We start from the raw sequence: 16,865 nt of genomic DNA, 5'->3' as shown, positions 1-16,865 counted from the left end.
GTCCCTGCACTTTGCTAAGCTTGTTCTAAGTAGGTGCTTTAGACCACTGAGCCATCTCACCAGCCCTAAAAGTCATTTTTTTTTTTTTCTGGAACCGGGAATTGAAACTCAGGCCCTTGTGCTTGCCAGGAAAGCACTTATTCTACTGAGCCATCTCCCTGGCCCCTTAATATGTTTTTAGTTATTGATGAAAACTGTTTATATACAAATGGCTTTTTTAATTGAAAAAAACCATTTTAGGCCACAGTCTAGCTGCATTATCTACTGGGGCTCATTTTTCTAATTAATGTGTGTGGGTCAGTTCTGCAGATAGTGATAAGATGAGCATTTGGGGCTTTGAAATTTCATTGAAAGGTTAATTTGTGTTGCATCATGTAACCATGTCAAAAGAAGGTAAACTGAATCTCTTTAGTACATTTAAAATACAGGGGAATGCACAAATATATCTCTACTAAACTTGGTTCGGTGGAAGTATTCCAGATAAACAGATTGAAGGAGACTTTACTTAAAATAGTTTTGCAGATTGGTGTAAGCTCAAGATCAGATTAATTTGTGATAGTAACAAATAGCTTTAAAATATATTTTTACATATTTTCACTTCTGTATTAGCAAGAATCTTACAATGTGCATCGTTTGGTATTTATTTGCAAGATCAGCTTAAAAGCAACATTCAAACAATCCCGTTAGCAGCTTCCAGCATATCTAAGTTTTTATATCCTTAGCAGAAACTATCACACAAATAACTGGCTTTCTCTCAAAGGAACTTTCAAGCATAGTAATGTCAAATGAGGCTGCAAGCTCTCAATATAGAAAGGAAGAGGATATCTTAAAAGCTCTAGGTAAAGATGACTCTTCCCTGACATAAAAAATAGATAAAGACCATTTTATCTTCACTGGCAAAAATTAAGAAGCAAAACAATACTAAGCATAATGATACTGAAGTACAAAGAATTCTTAAAAACTGTGGAAGAGTGGAAAATTATTTGGCATTAATTGTCTCACAAAGTTGGATATTTGCACACTCCACAAACCTGCTCTTTAGTGGACACATTACATGTGTGATCAGGAGACACATATAACAATATTCATGCTGGGCATGGTGGTGCACACCTGTAATCCCACTTGGGAGGCTGACGCAGGAGTGTTGCTGTGAGTTTGAGGGCAACCTGAGCTACATAGTGACTTCAGAGCCAGCCTCAATTGCATAGTGAGCACTTGTCTCAAAAACAAGCAAACAAACAAGCAAAAATTGTAGCAGCTATATTTATAATATACAAGGCTGGAAACAGACAGGCAACATATCAATGGAAAAGTAAACTGTGGTACATTCACACAATAAAATGTTGTATAGTACTGAAAATAAACAGGCTATCATTATACACAACATGGATGAATCTTAGAAATATAATGTTGAGTAAAGAGGGCAAATCCCTGAATAAATATTTTAGATGGCAGAATTTTTATAAAGCTCAATATCATACCACTTAAACAGCATACTGTTTTGACAGATATACATTTGTGATCAAACAAAAAATTTCAAAACAAAGCTATAAGGGAATGGTAAGCACACAATTAGGGTACTGGTTATCCCTGAGGGCAGGGGGAAGAGACAGCAGAGAAACTCAAAGGTGGATGTGAATGACTGAATTTTTCTAATGCTTGGGTTGGATAGAGGTTTTTGAGTTATATATATATATATATATATATATATATATATTTGCTATGTAGCTCAGACTCGTAGTGATCCTCCTATCTCAGGTTCCCAGCACTGGTATTACAGATATGCAGGTGTGTGCCACCACGCCTGGCACAGCACAGTGCGTCTGAGACTGGCACGGCATTTGATACTGGGAATTGAACCAGGGTCCTTCTGCTTGCCAGGCAGGTGCTTAGACTGCTGGCCTATCTCCCCAGCTCTATTACTAAGTTTTACACTTTATATATGTGTTATTTACAATTTTGTATCTATTAAAAAGCACATTTGAGCCAGGTGTAGTGGTACACACCTACAATCCCAACACTTGAGAGGCTGAGGCAGGAGGATTGTTGTGAGTTTAAGACCAGCCTGTGCTACAAAGTGAGCTCAAGGCCAGTATGAAGTGCATAGTGAGACCCTAACTCAAAAAGGCAAAAAAAAAAAAAACGCAAAAAAAAAAAAAAAAAAAGCAAATTTGTAAGAGGTTTTAAAAAAGTAATTCAATTCACCCTGTCGCCAATGAGAAATAAGAACACTGATCTTTATATGACATGTAAAGAAGCTGAGAGTGGCACAGTCCCCTTCTCAAATAAGGATTGAGATAAAATTCTGAAAAACAGACCCCCCCCAAAAAAAAAAAACAGAGCTAGTCACAGCTTTTAAGGAAAATAATGAGTCTCGTAGGAACCAAGAGAATGGAAGTAAAACTAAATGGAGACAAATTAAATAGGATTCTTTTTCTCTCCCTAATGTGCTAATGGGACATGCAGAACCTTCTACCTGCCAGTCGGGAAATAAACTGTGATGTTGCAGAACAGAATTTCATTGTCATCAGGTAAAGATAAAAATTTTCAGGGATAAAATAAACAAGAAAATTTTCATGAAATCTGGACTCAGAATGGAACACCCACGAAAAACTCAGCAAAAACACAAAGGCCAAATGAATTAATTCATTTATTCAACAAAATTTTCTTAGACTGGGCATGTTGGTGCACACCTGTAATCCCAGCACCTGGGAGTCGGTAAACAGGAAGATCACTACGAGTCCGATCTATGCAGTGAGACCCTGTACACTCTGTACGCCGTGTCCTAAAATACAAAAAAAAATTTTCTTCAGCATAGCTGCTGCTGTGGATGGTGAGAAAGTAAGTGAAGTATGAAACATAATTAGGACAGTCCCTACTCTCCTCAAATTCACACTCTGGCATTCATGGGGAACCTTCAGAATACAAACAGAAAAGATACTACTACAGAGATCCATTAAGAGGTGTCCACATAGAGCAAAAAGACCTAAAACCAAAAAAAGGGAGGAGTGTTCGTAGTTTTCAAGAACAATGCAGTTGATGAAGTTAGTAGGGAGGCAGACTTCAGTTTTAATCCTAGGCCAAAAGATAGTAAAATATGAGCCTAGAGAACAAAACCAAAGTACCTACCCCTGGGATCTAGAAATAAGAATAACAGAGATCTTGGCTTGGAATGTGAGAAAATTGTAGGAAAAATGGTAACATGGACAGTAGGAGGTCACATTTATTGAGTACTTTGTGCTAAATACTCTTCTAAAAGGTTCCTACGAATTAAGTCATTTATTCTTTATAATGAACCTATGTGGTAGTTGGTATTATCCATCTTCATTTGATAAATGAGAAATTTGGGGCCTACTGAGTTTTAAGTAACTTGCCCAAAGTAACATAGGAACTTGAAAGCAGAGCTTTTGAAACTAGTTTAAATTATACACACCCATACTCATTGTGTATGTATACATATGGTGATACTGAGGGTTGGGCCCAGGATATGCACACTGAATTTACTACCCCTTTTTTATATTTTATTTTGAGTCAAGGTCTCACAAAGTCACTAAATTTCCCTGGATCTTGAAGTTCTCCTGTCTTAGTCTTCCAGGCTATTGAGATTATAAATGTGTGCCACCATGCTCAGTCAAGACCCATGCTCTTGATCACCACACTGAATAGCAGAAGGGTTTCTTAACTAAAGGTTAGGAAAAATTAAAGAGCTAAGTTGTTTTGAGGGGTCAGGAGTATAGCTCAGTGGATAACCCTGGATTTGAGTCCCAGCACCAAATAAAAGAAAAAAATAGCCGGTCACAGTGATGCATGCCTATAACCTCAAGTGTGCATATGGGAGGCAGAAGAGTGGCAAGTTAGAGGCCTGGGCAACTGAGCAAGGCCTTTTCTCAAAATAAAAAAATATAAAAGGATATGGGTATAGCTCAAGGCCTGGTTTCAATTCCCAATACAGGGGTAGGGGTGGGGGAGTCATTACTTGAAGCAATTAATGTACACATTGAAGTAAATTTTAAAATATTATATGTGTACTTTCAAGAAACTGGAGCTAGGAATGTGGGTCAGTGGTAGAGCACATATCTACCATACTCAAGAGCCTGGGTTCAATCTCAAGTACTACCAAAACCAAAACAAAACTGGTAGGCCTCCAAAGTACTAGATCCTATAAAGGTAAAAGGTATGTGTCTCTATGCTGTGGTCTTAGAAGAAAGTCTCTCTCACTTTCTTGATACTTCATGACATATAAAGTTTCTTCAGGTAAACCCCTTGCTTTGTCATATAATAAGTGTATGTACTATATAGCCAATCTCAATACATTCACATACTCATTTACTGTTTTTCCTTTCAGCAATTTAATTACTGATTTTTGGGTCATTTGGTTCAGAACTGTGCTAATGAGGTAAAATTTATTAGTTTAATTGCTTTTTAGCTCTGATAGTCATAAACTTTACCCCTAAATGTAGTAAATATTAAGTTGTAGAGCAACCTCAGAAAAGCTGTATTTGACTCAGAACAAGTTTATCAACATTACCCAAAAGATAAGGATTTACAGAGAGAGTGTCAAAACCCTCATTGTAGTATTTAAGGATAGCAAATTAATTTTCACAGAGAACGAACAAATTGTTTAATGTCTCACAGTAGATCTCTGGGACAACCAAGAATACTTAGCAAGTTCAATATATTATGCTTATTCATACTGATTCTACTTATATTACACAGACATAACAGAGTCTTTGTCTAATCTCATTGTCCAGAATACAATTAATTTATCTTGTTTTTGTATACCCCAAAATAAAGAAATTTAAAAACCAGAAATTCTGATTATTTATGGACAAACTCTCACCTAAGGACAAACTAATAAAAACCAAATCAATTCCCACTCAAAAATCCAAATTCTTGGGGCTGGTGAGATGGCTCAGTGGTCTAAAGTACCTACTTAGAACAAGCTTAGCAAAGCACAGGGACCACGGTTCAATCCCCCAGCACCACATGCCAGCCAGCCCTGCCCCCTGGTGGGCTGAGCTGGCCACACACACACACACACACACACACACAAATAAAAATTTAAAAAAAAATCCAAATTCAAACTGGGCATGGTTGGAGCTGGAGAGATGGCTCAGTGGTCTAAAGCACCTACTTGGAACAAGCTTGGCAAAGTACAGGGACCACGGTTCGATCCCCCAGCACCACATGCCAGCCAGCTGCGCCCCCTGGTGGGCTGAGCTGGCCACACACACACACACACACACACACACACACACCCCACTAAATAAATGTTAAAAAAAAAAAAAAAAACTGGGCATGGTAGTACATGCCCATAATCCCAGCATTGGAGAGGCTGAGGCAGGAGGATCACCACAAGAGGACAGCCTGGGCTACATAGTGAGTTCAAGGCCACCCAGGACCCCATAGTGAGACCCTGTCTCAAAAACAACAACACAAAATAAAAGAACAAAAACAGTTTTGATTTCTGGTATTTCAGAAAAAAGAAATCACACTTTTGGAAAAAGCTAATATTTAAAAGTTCTCTAAAGTATATTAAATAATTACAAATAGTACAGAAATAGGGAAGGCAGGAGAGGAGGGAGAGCAGGCGAGAGAGCTAGCTTAGTGGTAGAGTACAAGTTATAAAGGCAAATTGTCTAGTTCAACTTCTAACTCTGCCACTTATCAGCTGTGTGAATTTGGTTCTGTTTTTGTTTGGTTTGGTTTTGGATTTTTAGAAAGGGTCTCATTATACAGTCTAGGCTGGCCTTGAGCTCCCCATGCAGTTCATGCTGGCCTCCAAATTAGCATCCCCCTCCCCCCCTGAGTGCGGAGATTGTAAATGTGTATCATCATGCCTGGCCCTCAAATTTCTTTATCTGTACCACAACTTTCTCATTGTAAAAAGAGGAAAACTTATACATAGAATTTCTGGTTTTTGTTGTTGTTGTGGTGGTGGTTGTTTGTTTTTGATGCGGGGTCTTACTAAATGTTGCCCAGGCTGGTGTTCAGCTCCTGGGCTCATGCACTCCTCCCACCTCAGACTCTTGTATGTTAGGACTACAGGCACATACCACATGATCAGGGTTTGTTGCAAGTTTGGTGCCAGATACACTACAGGAGCACTATATAAACATTATTGTGTTTTTGAAAAAAGATATCTAGTGAGTTGCATCAATCTTCAATCAGAAATGAAGAAAAGTCTTGTACAGGAATACAAGCCTCTAGCCGAAATCCTAGAGCTTGGATGCCCTTCTGAAATTTAAAGTTTTTTTTCATATTTTAGGAATGTGATACATTGTATTATGTATATTTTAATTAACATAGTGTTCTGGGCAGCAGCCTTTAATCAAAACACAATATTTCTACAATGAAATGTATCAATAGTCCCACCAAATAGAATAAATGAAGATTTAAAATAGACTATATCAGTTCAATCAGATTTCACCACTAAAAGAATTTAAAAATTTGGATTTAGAAATTACAGATAAGGGATTGTGAAGCTCTGTCTGTGGAGTGTTATAATCTTATTGTACTAAGTAATAAACTGATCAGTAAGGAAAATAGCAATGGTGATAATTACACAAAAAACTTTTCTGAAAACCTAATGACCTTTTTTTTTATCTCTTAACAAAAAATATAAAACATGGTTACCACATGATGACTTACACTGGGGTAACCTTACGTGGCATAAAATGTTCCTAATGCCTGGAGCATCTCTCTAAATACTCCCATTAATATTCCAGAGAGAACCTCTTCAAGGGAGTCTTCCTTGCTGGGCATATTGGCACATGCCTGTAATCTCAGCACTTGGAAAGCCGAGGAAGGAGGATCACTGTGAGTTCAAGGCTACCCTGAACTACATAGCAAGACTGCATCAAAAAAAAAAAAAAAAAGTCTTCGTTTATCAGTATATTTAAAAGATCAGTGAATGTATACACACATACATTTGCAAATAATCATATAGAAACTGTTTTCCCTTTTTTCTTCCTTAGTATTTCTCATTATCTAGCATTATATATTTGCTCATCATCTGTCTTACAAAGACTTGAATAGGGGAGCAGAGGCTTCATTGTGTTTGAGCATCTCTAGAACAATGGCTAGTAAACAGGCATTTGATAAATATTGTTCAACAAATGACTCACGAAAATAAAGCTGACTGATAAACAGCAGAGGGTTCCCAAAACTAATTCTAATATATACCAAGTCATTGCCTTCTTTCCAAAGGAAGTGCAAGACAAAAAAAATTTTTTAAAGCATATATCATCTAAACCTCAGCTGTATTATGTTCATGTAATATGTCCATTAATGAAACTCTGATATAGTAATTTTAAAACATTTCTTCATTATATGTACACTTAATATACTAATTTTTTAATTGTATATATTTGGTACAGGATCTCAATACACAGTTCGGACTCAGAGTGATCCTCCTGTTTTCAGCCTCCCTAGTACTGGGATTGTAGGCATACGCCATCATGCATATATTTTTAAGTTGGAGTATTATTGTCTTGGTTTTATTCCCCCAACACATTTCACTCACTAAAGAAAGAAATTCTGATCTTCCAACAGGTTAGTGCATTAGGTTGCAAATGTAGCCTGTCTTAGCCTGAGTGGAATCTGTATGTATTTAGTTTGGACCCAGGTAATAAAATGACACAACACTGATAATCTAAAGTAAAGAAGCAAAGAATTTTGGCATTACTACAAAATATACAATAAAATTTTATAGTGCATTACTGTCAGATAAATTTACTATTAGGATAGGCTAAGCTTTCCTCTTCATTTCTAACCTCCTCCACATGTTGTGATATGTGAATTGATTTTTTTTTTTTATCCCTTGTAGTAGTAGTGAATGAATGCAGAACCTCATACATGCTAAGCAAATGCTCTATCACTGAGCTACCTACATCCCCAGGCTTTTTAAAAAAAAATTTTTTTTATTTTGAGGCAGTGTCTTGCTAAGTCACTAAAGTGCCTAGGCTGGCCTTGAATTTATGATCCTTCTGCCTCAGCCTCCTGAGTAGCTGGAATTAGAGGCATGTGCCAGCATGCCCAGTAGTTCTTAATCACTTTTAAGTGGAAAGGGAAAAAAAGGTGCAAGTAAGAATACGACACATATAAGCTTGGTAAGCCTCATGCTTCTGACCCATGTCTTCCAGTCCCAAAACTGGAATCAAATCAGATAAATGCCTGCAGAACCACTTCGCACCCTAAACACGTGCAAACTTTGTTCAACAGAACATTTTGCTGCCAAAATGGTGTTGGCAGAAGTTTGGAGCAAAGGGCCCCAGGCTGCATGATTTGCTGGCACCAGAAAGCTTAAAAATCTTAACATAACACTGCTGAGTTTGAGACTGTTTATGTGAGATTCCTCCTCTTAGTTTTTACTTGAAAAAGGTGGGAGCTGTCATCAAGTAAGACTTTATTAGCAACTTATTCTGTACCCAGAAATAATTTGATGTCACACTTCTGATTGTCATACCTCTATCTTCCTTTGGGTTTGTGTTTCCATAGTAAACCTAAGGCAGTCTATTTTGAAATAAATGTAAACTCCGTTTTGGGGGTTACTTAGATAAGGGGCACAGGGAAGACTACTATAAATACATAAAATTATGAGAAAGTTGTACTTAAAAATACTTGATTCAAATAACACCCACATTACAACTTACTATCCTCAAAAACTGAGGGAGAAATTAAGATACAGAACTGTCTTTAAAATGCTGTCATTTTTTATCTGGTTCAGCTTGTCTTCTCATTTGTCTTACGTTTGAGGTATGGTAGTTTGTTTTGTATATAAACAATATAGGAAAGTAATGTCTCTGATAGTCTTTCTGATTTTCTTTCCAGAATCCTCTTAAGTGTTCCAACTGTCAGCTCTGATTTCATATTTTCACCAGTTTCTAATCTCCACGATACAGTTGGAAGCATTTAGGACAAAATATTCTTTAGAATATCAAGTTACAGAAGACTATACTAGAGTTGTAACAGTAGTATTCATATAGCAGTGCTGCCACCTAAAGATGAGGTGAATGAAGAAGCAATTCAAAGGAAATGACCCATCATTTAAAAATATCTCAAATATATTCTCATCTCTAACTAGGGATTAATAAACTTTTTTTGTTAAGTGTGGAAGCTGAATTGTTTCACAATAACATTGCTGAGCTCTCATTTTCTATATAACTCAAACTCAAACTTTTCAGAGTTCTCTCCGATTTTTCTCAGGCTAAGAGTCATTGCTTTATATTGCTAACACGGAGGCATCCAAAAACACCTCAATAAAACAGAATTTCTGGTTTAGTGGATAAAATAAGTGATACATAGATCGAGGCTTTCCTCTTCTTCAGTGACAAACGTCTTGAAGCTAGACAAGTGACTTACCTTTAGCTAACTCCATAGAATGAGATTAATCACATCTCATTCCTATTTGCCTCCAAGATTTCACTAAACTTCTTCCAAGTTTAAAGTATACTATCGCTTAACAAAACAGTATTTGTGGTGTTTTACAAAGTAAGTTCAACATATTGTCAGTTATTTAAGCTAGGAGAATGACTCAGTTTTCATAAATAACATTGAATTTTGGGAGTCTATTTAAATAATTACAAAGGCAAAAGTAGTTCTCTATTTTGTAGGAAACAGTTACTAGCTGATCTATGTTAGTTCTATGTACCATTGCGTTGAAGGATTGAAATGTGACAGCACATAAGGCGTTTGGGTGCACCAAAAATTTTTAATTTGGTTAAGGTTTCAAGTAAACGGTCTTAAAAGATACTTTATGGTTCTACATTTCACTGTTGTGTAACAATTTGTGAAAATTAACTCCTACCTTTCACTCTTTCCCTCTAAGCCAAGAACGCATAAATAATATTTATCAGGGTTTTGTCCTTAGTCACAGTCTCTCAAAGGGGCCCCGGCTTCACCTACAGTGCGTGGGAGGCTGGGCAGCAACCCCACACTTCCTGTCGAGGATTCCTGGGGCCGGAGCCTGGACACGGTCTAGCCCCTTTCTTTATGCTAATTCTGCCCTTCCAGTCCCTCTCGGCGGGTGTCTGAAGGCCAAGGTAAGACCCTCCTCAGAGATGAAAGGCCCTACTGCCTCCAGAGAAAGGGGGGTGGGGGCAGCATGACGAGGTGGTAGCGGCTGCCGCAACGACGCTGAGGGCCCTAAATTGTAGGTGGCGCAGGCCCTTCAGGGTTCCATCCCTGCCAGAGCCTGGCCTGGCCTTTGGAGGCCCAGCGAGGGATAAGTAGTTCTTGGGGAGCTCTGAGCGATAGATGGAGAACATGCGGCCGAATGGCTCCAGACAGCCCCTTCCTCAGACGCGCCACAAGGCCTGGGCCGCGGGATGTTGACGCGCCAGCGACAGAGAGGGCGCGCTCACGCGCGATGGGGGGGTGGAGGGAGCGCGCTCCGCACCAGACGCGGCGGCCGCAACAGAAACGGAGAGACTGGAGAGCGGAGGGCGCGAGCCGGAGGGGGGGCGGGAAGGCTGAGCGCGCGCTGACGTCGCCCGGAGTCACGCACGGAGCGCCGGGTTACGCGCCGACGTCTGGCTGCCACGACTTGCCGTCTGCGGCAGCGGCGGCGGCGGCGGTGGCGGCGGCGGCGAGCGGATCCCGCAGGGGAAGGAGGAGGAGGAGGAGGAGGGAGAGTCAAGGGGGCTGTGAGTGAGCGGGAGAAGCAGGGTGTGAGCCGGGCTAGCCCGCGGGAGGGAGAACGAGCGAGAGCCGAGCCAGCCATCCGAGCCGCCGCCTCCTCCTCCTCCCCTCGGCGTCCCGCCCCCGCCTGCCCGCCCGCCCTCCTCCCTACTCAGCCCGCAGAGCCGGAGTGAGGCGCAGCTAGGCTCGCGCCGCTGTCCAGGACAGGTGTGCGCGCGCGCGCCCTCCTCCCCTCCCCCCTTCCTCGCGCCCGCCGCGCGCGCGCGCGCGCCCTCCCTCCCTCTCTCCAGCCTGCGCCCTCCCTCACCTGCGGCAGGACAGCGCCCGCCCCGGTAAGCCCCTCGCGACCTTCCTTGCTGCCGTTGCCACAGCTCGAGGTGTCGTCCGCCCCGGCCCCTCTAATTACTCTCTTCGTCCGGGAATAATCATTGTACCGTTGCAGCCAACCCTGCATCCTCCCTCTCGGGAACCTAGGCAGTGCAGCAATCCTCCCCCCCTCGCGCGCCTCACAGCGACGAACGAATGAACCCACTCCCACCCCCGAAAAATAACAAAATAACACTTCTCGCCCTTTAAAAAAAAAAAAAAAAAAAGCACCCTACCTACGCAGGCACTGGTGACCACCAGTAACGCCGGTTTCTTAGCAATCCCTGAGCCCCATTTCCCCATACTATCCTTTCCCTAGGGCCTGGGACAGTGCGCTAGACGTAGCCAACACTCCCTGCACGACAACCCTAGAAGGGAGAAGCATTCCATTAATTTAGATTCCACTACCAATCCCTCCAAACCTCTGATCCCCACCCACCCCCATTGAATACACCCGCCGAGGATGCCTTGTTTAAAAAATAAAAAAAAAAAGGAAAAAAAAAACAAAAATCCATTGGTGCTGACATTGCAAAAGCCAGGCCCAAGGATGGGTGGTCCGAACTAGGCATTTTTACTGCCCCACAGAGCTGGGACAGCCTCCTCTGCCTTTGTCAGGAGCAAAGGGGAAGGATGTGAAGGTCTTCCCTTTTAACGACTGTGGGCCCCAGAGGCAGGCTGTGTTGTTTGTAGGGAAAGAGATCCTACAAATGCATCTACCATCAGCCTGAACTTTGGTAGAGGCCCCGAGAGACCGAGAGACCGGCTAGGTAACTTTGGTTCCTAGCTGTCAAACGCTGAATAAATGCCATCTTTTTTCATTTCCGTTGTTTCAAACTATCGGACTCCCTTGAGATTTCTACTTGGTTCTGATCTGAGCCCCTTAATGTTTCTGTGAGCCAGGCGCCTTTATACAGCTTTTCGCAGTGGTGTCTATGCTTGTGTCCCATGTCCTTGGAAGGGAGGTCCCAGAGCTTTACAAATGGGCTTGCTTGATTTGGCTGGATTTGGTTGATATCTTTTGGTAGGCTGTCAGAAGGGAGAGGAAATTTTGGAATTATTTCAAGACCCCCTCTTTCGTCTCCCAAATGGCATTTACGAATTGTGGCTTTGGAAATTGGAGTGTTCACAGAGTGAGTTGCTAATTTCATTCCAATGGGTACAGTAGTAGTAAAATCATTTTAAGTTATCAGCTGGAAGAGAGTTGTACCACTTGAATCCGTTCTGTTTGGACCTTTTGGGTACATAAAATGTCGGGTTCTCTGAAACGATAAAAGTATCAGATTTAGAATGTATGCTAAATTTACTTAATTTTAATGCAAATATTTAAAAGGAAAACATTGGGAAATGCGAAGATTCTATCGCATGAATTTTTCTCTTCATACTTTAAATGTTTAATTTATATCTTTATTTGTAAAGATTCATAAATCATTGAAAGAGCATAATTTTCAAGAATAGTTGAGATATGGAAAGGGGACATGCTTTTTAAAACTGATTTGTGAAATGTTGGAATTATTACATGTTGTTGAATGTTAAGATTTATTGACAGTTTTCTTAATTTTCCTGGTAGACAGAAGAAATAGGTAATTCATCAACTTTGAACATTTGAAGTACAACATTCCAGTTAGTTTTAGTGATTGAGATATTGAAGATAACTGTCTGGTTTAACTCAAGTAGAACTTGAAAACAGTATCTAATGTTTTCTTTTATTTTGGAAATGTGTGCTTTTGTACAATGTGAATACATTGTTTCTCTTGGGAACTCTATAATCAAAAGGGTTTACTAATCAGAGATAGATATCCTCTCTCAAGTTTATTTTATAAATGTATGTTGATATTTGCTTTTAAAGACAAAAGTTGAGTTAGATTATTTCAGATTCACATGTAGTGGAGGCTGAGGATAATCGAGGCTTTTTCCTTTTTGTTCTCTGTTTCTTTGCGCAAAATTGCACAAATTGTAAGAATTTGTTAAATACATAGTGGGATTAAAATAAAACAGTCTTTATGCTCTTCAAAATGTGTATGTAGTGTTAAGAGTTCACGAAATGTAAAGATGCTTACCAGGTTTTTAAAATGTAATCATGTTTTGAGGAGAAAGGGAGTATTTGTTATTTTTTCATTAACATGGTTAATTTGATACATAATATATTTCGTTTCCCTTTTACCTTTTCTGCCCTGTAATGAAATTATAGATTTAGTTTTCCAACTAGTTTTTTAAAGTAACAAATTCAAACAACTGAAAGCTATACAGGTTTTGATTCAATAAGTTAGTATCTATTTAGGTAATTAACAAATGGCTAGAAACCTTTTTAAATTCACACATTTTCTAATGGATCTTCAATGTAGATACAACTTTAAATTTTTTGTAATGTTCTAAACTTTTTAAGATTTTTCTACAAGTTAATATTCATTCCTCCGAGGCTGCCTTTTAAGGCTACTGTACACAACAACCCAAAGAAAGCCGACTTTTACCTCCTAGTCTAAGAAAAATCCCACATTTACGGGGCTTATCCTGAAATTAACCCTCTTGTTTCAGTAGTGAAAATGTGTTGTGAAAATACGCTATACAGTTTATCAATAAATTGTACTGAAAAAAGCTTTAGTCTTTTTTACATGCATGCATAAAGTAGAAGGGAAGCTGGCATATAAGGGCAGAAATTTTATATATGTATATATACAATGAATTGTATAGAATAAGTACATAATATGTGGAGAGATTCAGTTCTCAGTCATTTGCTGATTTTCGCTTAAAATTCCCACTTTAAGTGTGCAAATGATATTTAATTTGTGTTCTGTCTAGAAACTCAGTTGCTTCTGCTCTGGGGAACTAAGAAGTCAATTCCTGGTGGCAGTTGCTTTTTCTAAGAAAATCAAGGGTACTGTTGAACTGAAATATTTCAGAACCCCCGTATGTAAATGTCTGCACAAGGGGACAAGAGATTAAAGTTAGGTCAGCACGGTGGACAGTTTTGAACCTTATAGCTTCTGCCCCTGGCATGGTGAACATCAGCACATGGAAGAGTGGCAGGCACCAACAGGAAGGAACCCTAATTGAAATAACATTGGCCTTGTTGCTGCTTTATGATTCCTCCAGTCGCAGGGGGGTTTGGTTCATAACCCAGTGGCAGGGGCTTGGTTCATAAACCCATGAAGAACAGCAGCAGCCTTTCTAGATCCGACTTCACCAGAAGTTAGCCTCAATTTAGAAGTGGGAGCCTAACACTCCCGCCTTATTTCTAGAGACCCTGCCATACAGCCTTCTTACCCAGCAGTCGGGGTCTATCCAGGGTCCTGATCTCCACTGCCTGAGCGTGGAGGAGCGAATGCTTCTTCATACATACGCATGTATATCTGTGTGGTAGAAAATACGGTCCTGTGTATCCTTCCCAATAGGCTTGGGAAGAGGAGAGGGAATGCGCAAAATTCAGAACTGACAGGCTGAATATATGGTACTAGAGGTTGCCCCCAAAATAAGAAGTTCTTTCTGAGGCCCAAACCCTGGATTTTTCTCTGAGTGAACCTTCCTTTAGGGAACCATTTCAGAGACTGCTGGACATAGGGGCTGGCTCACATGAGTACCCCAGTTTGTTGCTCAGTAGCCAAGGTTCTTTAGTGAGAAAAACCTTTATCCTAAAGCTGAAATAGCTAATGCTGAGTAGAATAAGGCTCTTGCTTTGAGAACGGGAAAATAAAAAAGTCATAAATGCCTTACAGGTAGGTTTGCCCAAGAAGTGAAAGGATATTGTAGGGGCTTCCAGGGATCAGATATTATTAAGGTTTATGCCCTAGACTGTTCTGAGTTTCTTGATCGCATTCTACTCCCTTTTTGGCAACTTAATCATTTTTTTCTGAAGCTAGCAGTATGGGAGACAAGTCTTACTTTTGGGGAAAAGGGAGATGTTCAATGGGAGTGGAACCTTCAGATGGAATAGGCACACTTTCAAGATGAAGTCGGCAATCCATGCATCAGAAAGCCAAAGATAAACATGCATAATCCTCTCAGACCCCTGCAGATGATGGGGGATAGAGGGACATTGACAAGAGTCCCCTGAAGATAGGCCTTAGCCTTCACATAGCTTTGAGGACTACATACTGCATAGGACAGTATAAGCTACCATTACCTTATCTGGAAGTTGTAAAATAGGCCCTCGAGGATGCATCAGGTCTAGGAACAAAAACACGAATGATTTCTGACCCTCTTCTTTACTTTTGAACTCTTTTCTGTTACGAGAGAGGATATGGTTTAGCTGTCACCCCCCAAACACTCATTGGCTAATTAATGGTTGGTAGTCTAGCTGTCTGCATAAAACTCAGCGACCATATAATGTTTTACTTGGGGGAGAGCGTCTCCACACGTTTCTGGAAGGAAGAGTAAAAGGGGCAAACAAGCGAACCTGCTTTAATGAATCCCGTAAGGAGCTGCGTTTCCCAGGAAATTCCTGACATTTTTAGCTCATGAATTTCCGAAAGCCTTCTTGGTTTTCTCTTCCATTCTAGGTCCTTCCGAGAGGAAGAATAGTGGGTTAGGGTCTAAATGCTCGGCAGGGCCTGGTTCATCCGCAGAGCTGGCCGACAACCCAGGCTGGGCTCTGCCCTGAGCAGGGTGCCCCCCTTGCCCAAATCTCAGAAGGAGGAGGGGGAGGCAGGCTGGCAGCCCTGGTCCCAAGGGGGCTGGTTGCAGGTTTTTGGGTGAGCGTGGGGTTTCTTTTTGATTGCTGTTTGGGAGTAAGGGAAGAGCCTACGGGAATAGGCACTGCGGGCACCCAGGCCGTGGTGCGGCTACTGTCCTCCACTCAGCTCCCCCCCGCCGGTGAGTGCGCCCGCCCGCCCGCCCGACTGTGCTGTGCGGGGCTGCGGTTGGGGGGAGGGGGGAGCGGGATCATCTGAGGCCAGAGCCGCTGCCGTGCGCGGGGAGGGGGAGCGGCGGGAGAAAAGGGAGGGAGAAGGGAGGGACAGGCTAGGTGTCTGCTGCTCCGCGCCACTGCTGCCGAAGCCCAGTCCTCATCTTTAGCAGCCCTCTCTGCAGCTAAGGGTTACAACCACCGCACCACCTCCTTTTCCTCGCCTCTGCGGCCAGGGGGCCAGGGTTCTGCGGTAGGAGACAACCAAGCTGGGTGACCGGCAGGCCCGTCTGGGTTTGGGTCCGGGTTTAGCTGAGGCCCACATGGGAGGGGGTGGCAGTGACTTGGTGTCCCCTCTTTGCAGCTGGCTCTGCTGTGCTGCACAGGCCCCTCCCCCTACATACTCTCTTTGGGGGTCACCAGAAAGCAGAGCTCAGTCCTCCCTGGCCTTAGTATGGCAAACCCCTTCTCACCCTAGTCCCACAACTCCCTGGCCATGGCCGCTTAGGGTCTGGCCAACTGCGATATCGACAGCGGTGCTGGTGGTGGCACAGTGGCGGCAGCAGAGTTGCGACGCGGCTTGTCCTGCTCCCTCCCCACCCCCAGCCAGGGGTGTAGGGTGAGGGCCGGTGGGTGGGCGCCACCTGGCGGGCGGGCGGGAGAGTGGACTAGGGGCTGGCATCGGGGAGGGGGCGCAGATCACGTGCTGGCGGGCGGGTGGGCGCGTACAGTAGGGCGCTCTGCTACTGTACTGGGGAGTCAGTGCCCTGTTACCGGGTCTCGTCTGTCTCGTCTCTCCCGCAGATCTCGCGAGAGTGGCTGACTGGCTGTGGGGGTTGCGGCGGCAGCAGGCGGAGCCGGGGAGGGAAAGCAGCGGCGGCTGAGGCGACTGAGGCGGCGGGCGGAGCGGCAGGCGGCGGCGCGGCGGCGGCGGAGCGCAGCATCATGGCGGACAGAGACAGCGGCAGCGAGCAGGGTGGTGCGGCGCTGGGCTCGGGCGGCTCCCTGGGGCACCCGGGCT

General features: G+C 42.4%; 1 protein-coding gene and 2 long non-coding RNA genes across 3 annotated transcripts in view; 2 read left to right on the top strand and 1 right to left on the bottom strand.

The window, feature by feature from the left end:
* Positions 1 to 9,935: 9,935 nt before the first annotated feature.
* Pura (purine rich element binding protein A) overlaps positions 9,936 to 16,865 on the top strand; it is an 8,657-nt gene continuing 1,727 nt past the window's right edge. Inside the window, 2 exon segments of the mRNA XM_023703311.1 lie at positions 9,936 to 10,043; positions 16,649 to 16,865. The exon segment at positions 16,649 to 16,865 is cut by the window's right edge and continues 11 nt beyond it. Of these exon segments, the coding sequence (XP_023559079.1) occupies positions 16,790 to 16,865 (76 nt within the window). The 5' untranslated portion in view covers positions 9,936 to 10,043; positions 16,649 to 16,789.
* LOC111813163 overlaps positions 10,569 to 16,865 on the top strand; it is a 60,603-nt gene continuing 54,306 nt past the window's right edge. Inside the window, exon 1 of the long non-coding RNA XR_002818492.1 lies at positions 10,569 to 10,973. This is a non-coding gene — a long non-coding RNA (uncharacterized LOC111813163). The remainder of the gene's footprint in view (positions 10,974 to 16,865) is intronic.
* LOC111813164 lies at positions 11,872 to 15,790 on the bottom strand. Its single transcript, XR_002818493.1, has 3 exons — positions 15,398 to 15,790; positions 15,125 to 15,224; positions 11,872 to 12,266 (listed from the first exon to the last, which is right to left on the bottom strand). It is a non-coding gene; the product is annotated as an uncharacterized LOC111813164 (long non-coding RNA).

The sequence above is a fragment of the Octodon degus genome, unplaced genomic scaffold, assembly GCF_000260255.1.
Source record: "Octodon degus isolate 3935 unplaced genomic scaffold, OctDeg1.0 scaffold00169, whole genome shotgun sequence".
Taxonomy (NCBI): domain Eukaryota; kingdom Metazoa; phylum Chordata; class Mammalia; order Rodentia; family Octodontidae; genus Octodon; species Octodon degus.
Note: the sequence above shows the minus strand (reverse complement) of the source record. Positions and strands in the feature narration are given on the sequence as shown.